General features: G+C 41.9%; 1 protein-coding gene across 1 annotated transcript; it reads left to right on the forward strand.

Annotated features, from left to right (window-relative positions):
- The first annotated feature begins 277 nt into the window (after positions 1–277).
- Positions 278–5,339, forward strand: LOC143036949 (uncharacterized). The gene is made up of 2 exons (XM_076204985.1): positions 278–746; positions 2,632–5,339. The coding sequence occupies exons 1-2, from the start codon at positions 292–294 to the stop codon at positions 5,135–5,137; spliced, it is 2,961 nt and encodes a 986-aa protein (XP_076061100.1). The 5' UTR covers positions 278–291; the 3' UTR covers positions 5,138–5,339.
- The last annotated feature ends 1,778 nt before the right edge of the window (positions 5,340–7,117 follow it).

The raw sequence follows: 7,117 nt of genomic DNA on the forward strand, positions 1-7,117 counted from the left end.
TTACCTGTTTGTTTATTATTTAACTTTACTTATTTATTCATTATTATTGATATCATTATAATTGTTATTTATTTGTTGTATATATCATTGTTATATATATATATATATTATATATATATATATATATATATATATATATATATATATAATATATATATATATATATATATATTTATTTGCATCCGACCAAGTTATGGACCAAAAGGTCTCCTGCCGGCATGCTACTCCTTTGTAATTCTTTGTGATATTCTAACATCATGATTTTTTTTTATTTCTTTTCAGGTAAAGGAGATGATGAACACAGCGAGGGCCGTGCTCCTGGGTGTCGCCGAGGTGCGGCTCCCTATTCGCCAGATGACTCTGTCCGAGAGGATCAGAGTGGCGAATGTCTGTCACGACACACTGTGCAACACCAGTCCCGCCAGCCAAGACGATCTACCCCAAAAGAGATCAAACTTTATCGGTGTGATTGATGATTTGTATGCAATGCAAGAAGTGACTATTGTTAGTGACGGGAGATCAACTAAGATTCGGAAAAACGAGACTGAAATTCTGGAACACTGCTCAAATGATGTGCACGTCGCGTGTACAGTGGAAGGTCGCGATTCCAGGATTGTGTACATTTACAGAAGTCATGGATTCGGCCGCGCGGCAGTGGTACTTCAGTGCTTGTCAGACAACGATGCAAAGGGAATTTTGCATATACTTGACCCTCATGACTACTTTGCAGCCCCAGTCAAGCTTGGGTAGGTATTGATAGTAGAAACAATACTAATATGTAAGTCAGTAGAATAAATTTTTACTGTTGAGAAAAAAATCATACATGGTCTGTAAATATTGTCACATAGGTTTATATTCCTCATCATGCATGATGTTCAGGACAGAGGCCTTGCCTCTCATCAGCATAATAAATTTCAAAGGAACTGAGAGAGTTTGCCCTAAACGGAAGACTGGCGTATTGGTTTAAAGTTAGACGGATCTATTTGGCATAATGGAAGCCCATAGAAATCGTGGAAGCTCTTTCTGACGTCGTTTAGATTCCCGCCAAACGGGAAAGGATCTTAGGAGGGAAAATCATAGGACCTTCTGAAACAATAAGCGGATACCCAATAGATTCCAACAAACTCTGACAGACTCCGAAGGACCTCGATTGACTCTGACAAACCCCGACAGACACGTCACTTATCTGCTCCCTTAATTAAGAGAGGAGATAGGTAGAGAGAGACTGAGAGGGAGAAGGAGAGAGGATGAGAGAACGAGATCTTGGGATGTGACGGACAAACATGGCTATTATAACATATTTTTGTCATTTTGTTTATGGATTCAATGCGTTTTATTTCATATTCGAATGCTGAATGTTGTTCTCTTTTTATTTACTTTTTTTGGCGAGGGTTGTATTTCATATTTTCTGATTTATTTGAACGATAGCATGGGAATCGAGGTCGCGGCCATACAATTCGTGAGAGGCTTTATCCATTTTTACATATTTTCTTACTAATCTATCTTTCGCCCTCTCTATCTCTCCCCTTCTTATATTAATTTTTCCCTTTATCCGTGTCTCCTGTTTATAACTCCCTGTTCCTTTCGCTATTTTTTTTTTCATTTTCCTTTCTTTTCTCATTCTTTTCCTTTCTCATTTCTCCACTTTCTCTCCTGTCTTCCTCTTTTCTCCCTCCATCTCTTATCTCTCCATTTCTTCTTTCTCACTCTCCTTTCTTTTTTCCCACTTCTCCCTCTCATCTCTATTTCTGTTTGTTTATGTTTGTCTCTGCCTGTCGCTGTCTATGTGCCTCTTTTTGTGTCTTTCTGTTTCTTTATGTCTCTCTATGCCTCTTTCGTGACTTTCCCATTTCACGATAACACCTCCGATTCTGAGACCCTCAGGCTTATGTCCTCAAAGACTCTAGGAATAGTGTGTGATGGACGAGCAGACAGACAAACAATCACAGTTTTGTATCATGATATAGACTTAAACATACTGGAGGGCCTAGGGGTAAGCTGCTTGAATGGTAGTTTCCAAAAAAATCAATATATGAAAACAGTAGTGAAGGGTAATTTGTCGGGACGAAGGGCAGTGACTAGTCGATTCTGGAACTTGGAATGTTCTCGATATACGTAAATGACATGATTGAAGGGACGAGATACAGAATTGGTTCGACAACACATGCCCAGGATGCACATACATTACACAAAAGGCGAAGAATCACACGATCTTAAGCTATGGCCTAGTCCCTAGGGACAGTTGTTGGGTATCTTCCGGGTTATGGATTCGATGTTTATATTCAATTTTAGCCAAAGCGTCCTCCTAGTCAGTCTCGTCTACAATAATTTTGTTTAAGAACAGACGAATGCATTGTGAAAAAGAGACTGTCTTTGAAAACATGAACGTTCAATGTAAAAATCACCATTCGAATGTCACCACAATGCAGACTAACTAGTAAAGCTTGAATCTCATTGAGCTGAAGTTGCAAGGTTGATTAATATCCTGAAGGTGTACCTTTGTCCGAAGATATTAATATGGTGTTAAAGGAAATATGTGTAGAACATTTTATCACTTAAACAATAATGTTACAATCATCGAGCTTGGTTGATACGAATTTCTACTGATCATATATATTTCTTTAATTTCAGTTCCAAGAAAAGGAGGACAAAGTTAACCACGACTTTCAACCGAGGGGTCAGAATTCTAGACAAGAAAATGAACCAAGTACTTGGCAGCGTGGCTACGCAGGTGAAGAAAAATGGCAGTCCCATTTTATCACGTGAAGCTGAACCAGAAGACCAATGTTCCAATATTTCGGTACAGACCGAGAATGAGGAGGAAATGTTTGCATCTGACGGGGAATCCAGTAGTGAAGACGGTAGCATAAAAGGGGAGACAGACTCAAAAACTGAAGAATACTACACCGTCATGGGCTTGGATGCACAGGTACAAGAGCGTGTCTTCGATAACACAGATGGGGGAGTTGACAAACAAAGCCTTCTGTCAGGTGGAAGGAATTCATCACTCATTGAAGCAGAGATAAAATATTTAATTGATGGGGACCAAGAATACTTGTCTGCAATAAGATCACTAGAGTACGATCGTGAATCTCTCAGTACATCTGCTCCTCAATTTATTCGCAAAGATCTTACTCTACTCTTTGCTCAAACAAAAGCTCTGGTTCAGCTTCATATTAGACTCCATCTTAAACTAAAAGCAAGCGATTCAAATTTACTTTTATTAGGGGAGGCCTTTCTGCATCACAAGGATGAATATATGAAATATGTATATTTCATCGAAAACATACCGGTTGTTGATAGCATAATAGAAAAACATTTAGATTTCTTCAAAATGCACTACCCCTTATTAAGTGAAAAACTTCGCAAGCCAAGAATGAGATTGCACTATTATGTCCTTACTCTAGAGAGCATTCAGAAACAACCTCTCACTGACGAGGAGAAAGTAACCCTTCAGAAAGTTATTGACATGCTCAAGCATCACTTGAAGTTAGCTGATACGAAGCTGCTTCTGAGCGCCATTGTAGGATGTCCATTTGATCTTACAACTTCTGGGACCTTGCTGCTCCATCACAACCTAACATTAAAGCGAGGAGGAAACCTGGTGAGGAGAACGTACCACGTAGTTTTACTGGAAAAGGTGATCGTGCTGTGTAAACAGAGTGGCAGAAATTTCCAGTACATTGACAGTTTTCGTATTGACCAGGTGGACCTCGCCAATGTTGAACGAGGAATCATCATACATCTTTGCGTGCGGAATGGCGTCCGGGGTTTGACAAACGCCTACATCTTCCGTGCAAAGAACATACATCTTCAGCAGCTGTGGATAAAGGAGTTGGAGAATTTGCTCTATGAAGAAACCGATACAGATGACATCAGATCGCCCGAGAACAGCACTCTTGCCGCCAACTTGAAACACATCAGCTTGTACGGTGGTTCGACGACGGAGAGTGACACAGGGAGCATTGAGACTACAAGTGACACGACTACAAAGAGCACAAATGCGGGGACTTGGTCCCATAGACAGAAGCAGAAGCGAGGGGCTATAAGAAGACAGTCAGGGTCTCTCGGTCGAGCGCATGCAAGCAGGCAGAACAGTGGGTATTCTTCTGATGGCGATACAGAATATTTGAGGAGCCTCTCCCAGCACCATGAGGGAAATAGCAACTTACCACCTCTATCCGTATGGTCTGTTTTCCGTGAGCTAGAAGACATATATACTGGACAAATCCAATACAACATTCCTAAAATGTCCATAAGTGCACTATGTACAAAAATTATTGATAACGAAGAGAAATATATCAGCACATTGAAGGCTCTGTTACACTCAGACTCAACAAATCCTCCCAAAGAAATTCTAAGTCAAATGCGGTCTTTGTACGTGTTTCATTCAGAAACGTTTTTACCAGAGTTAGAGTTAACGTTTGAATACGGGTCCCGGGAAATGCTCTCTTCTTTTCTAAAGTTTTTTTCGACTTTACAAACCCTATACAAGGACTATCTCTTCATTCGATGTTCCTACGATGAACAGATGTCCGCAATGGACCTTAGCAACCCCTATGCTGCACCAATTCTCCAGCTCATCATGTACATAAAAACAATTGTCACCATGCAAACAGTGAGCCCAGGACAGACGATAATCAAAGAGTTGTTAAGCAAGTTGCGAGGTTGTATCGCAGAAGCCAACAAGACACTGATGGCCTGTGGGATCGAAGGGGTGCCTTTCGATCTGCAACCCTATGGCCCTTTCCGTTTGGAGAACAGGATGAAGGTCCGGTTTCCGGGTCAAATGATGCGGCAGGATTGCCATGTAGTGCTCATGGACAAGGTCCTTCTCCTGCTGGAGCCACGGCCTCCTATATACCGCTACATGGAAGCCATCATGATGGATACCGTCGGCATCGGACCCTCGGACAACTTCTCCTTCAAGCTGGAAGTGCGCACCGGAACAAGTGGCATTCGAACCTTTGCCTTCAAAACAAGCAAAAGGGAGACCTTGCTCAAGTGGAACAGTTGTATTATGAGGATTTTGCAAAGACAAGTGGAGAGAATTAAACAGGAACAGCAAAAGCGCATCGATATGCAATCCTCGTCAAAGGCAGTCATAGCTTTGTACCCGACTGAGACGATGTTGTGATTGTGGGCTGATCACGGGTGTGAAAGTACATACATACATATACCAAAGGCTTTTTCCCCCTACACGGGGAGTAGCCAAAAAGAAAAAGGCATAGAAACTACTCTTACCCATTCCATTTCCTATATATTCCACTCCCCTCCATCCTCCTTCTCATCCCGGCACCTCCTGGATGACGGGTCATCCCTGCACCCTGTCCACTGCCCTGGGTCAGAAGCAGTGTCGCAAGACACAGCACATCCACAGTAAGGCCGCCTCATAAATTCGGTAACCCCCCCCCCCCTTCTCCGTCTCCTCATGCAAAAAAGGAGAAGACGGGGAGAAATCCCTTCGGGCTGCGTCAATTTTTTTCTCATACATACTTCCTCATTCCCCATCCCCCCACCCACTCCCCCTCATTCATCACAGCATCATCTATACACAACCCCTCTCCATTCAACCCTATCTTCTGTCCTCTCCCGTCCTTCCTCCACAGACATTCCTCTCTTTTGTAAAGCCCCTTTCACCCCATCTATCCATCTCATCCTAGGACGCCCCCTCATATTCACTCCTTCCACCTCTGCCTTCCACACTTCTTTTACTAATCTTTCTTCACTTATTCTTTCCATGTGTCCAAACCATCCTAATACTCTTTCATCAACCCTATCTCCCAGCTCTCTTTCCACCGCTGTTCTACTCACCTCCTCATTTCTCACTATATCCAGCCTAGTAACCCCTATCATACTTCTCAGACATTTCATCTCAAACACATTCAAACTCCTTCTCTCTTCCTCTCTCATGTTCCATGTTTCTGCCCCGTACAATGCTGTTGGCACAATCACTCCTTCATATAACCTCCTCTTAGCATCCATTCCTAGATGTCTATTTCTCATTACATTTTTCAATCCACCAAGGCATTTACTCGCACCCAAGTATCTAAAACTATCCACTTCCTCCAGTCTTTCACCCTTAATGCTCACTTTCAGCCTGCTGTCACTCTCTCCCCTTGTACACGGAAAATGTGTAATTGCAAGAAACATGTGTGACGATACATTATATATTTCTCAAATGAAAACCATTGCATATTTCATTAGTGAAGTGCACTCTGTTTTGCATTGCGTCACACTTCTATGGAATCAAAACGTAAAATCCTATTTCAATCAGGCATTTTACACAAGTACGACAGTTTCTTGACGATGAAAACCATGTTTGGTATTTCAGTTGCAACATTAGTTTATTAGTTTGCCATTCCATTTATGTAAATAATGAATTTAGGAAAGGTTTTCACACAATTTGTAAATCGAACATCAGGTTACTAAATATATCATGGTTGACATCGAATTGTAAATATTTTTGTACATAATTCAGCTTTGTATGTATACATTCTAATAATAAAATAGTGTCCGGCATTGGGCTAGGAAAAAAAAAATAAGTTAGAATTTTGAGTCGAGAACTTTATCCTTGTTAAAATAAAGCTTTTATGTTTCACTCTCCAAGCCCAACGGTCTTCCCGCTGGCTGGAACATTTCTAGATACTTCTTTATGTTACTATGATTTGCTGCATTGCTTCTAACCCGGGCAGTGAGTGGGAGTGCTGAAATGAAATGGATTCAAATGAGTGACGAATGTGTAAGGGTGAGTCATCCCTTGGCTGGCTATCCCCCCCCCCCGGATAATGGGGGAAGAAGTCTTTAGTATATAGATAAACTTCTATACGGGAGTGCTTATACCTGCTTCGTCGCTTAATGGTGGGCTGGCGTGCCACCAGCTGCCCTTGCGCTTGTTTTGTGACCAAGCCTGATTCACTGTAACTGAGGGTAGCCAAAGGTAAGTACGCGCTCACCGGTAATACCATTGTATACAGAGGCCATGAAGGGGGGACCCTTGACGTGAATCTGCTAATGGAAGTCTTGCAAAGAGGACAAGAGGAAGAATTGCCCTCCCCTTTTTGTTGTCCATTTTCAAAACCAAACCTCTTCACCGCCATCTGGAGGTGCAGCCCTA

The sequence above is a fragment of the Oratosquilla oratoria genome, chromosome 21, assembly GCF_046742065.1.
Source record: "Oratosquilla oratoria isolate Oo_2021 chromosome 21, ASM4674206v1, whole genome shotgun sequence".
In the NCBI taxonomy this organism is placed as follows: domain Eukaryota; kingdom Metazoa; phylum Arthropoda; class Malacostraca; order Stomatopoda; family Squillidae; genus Oratosquilla; species Oratosquilla oratoria.

What these genes read in the sequence shown, in the direction of transcription:
- LOC143036949 (XM_076204985.1), top strand. Translation starts at nt 292, where the DNA reads ATGATGAACACAGCGAGGGCCGTGCTCCTGGGTGTCGCCGAGGTGCGG. An exon ending in GCAGCCCCAGTCAAGCTTGG is followed by an intron (nt 747 to 2,631) that starts GTAGGTATTGAT and finishes CTTTAATTTCAG; the next exon opens with TTCCAAGAAAAGGAGGACAA.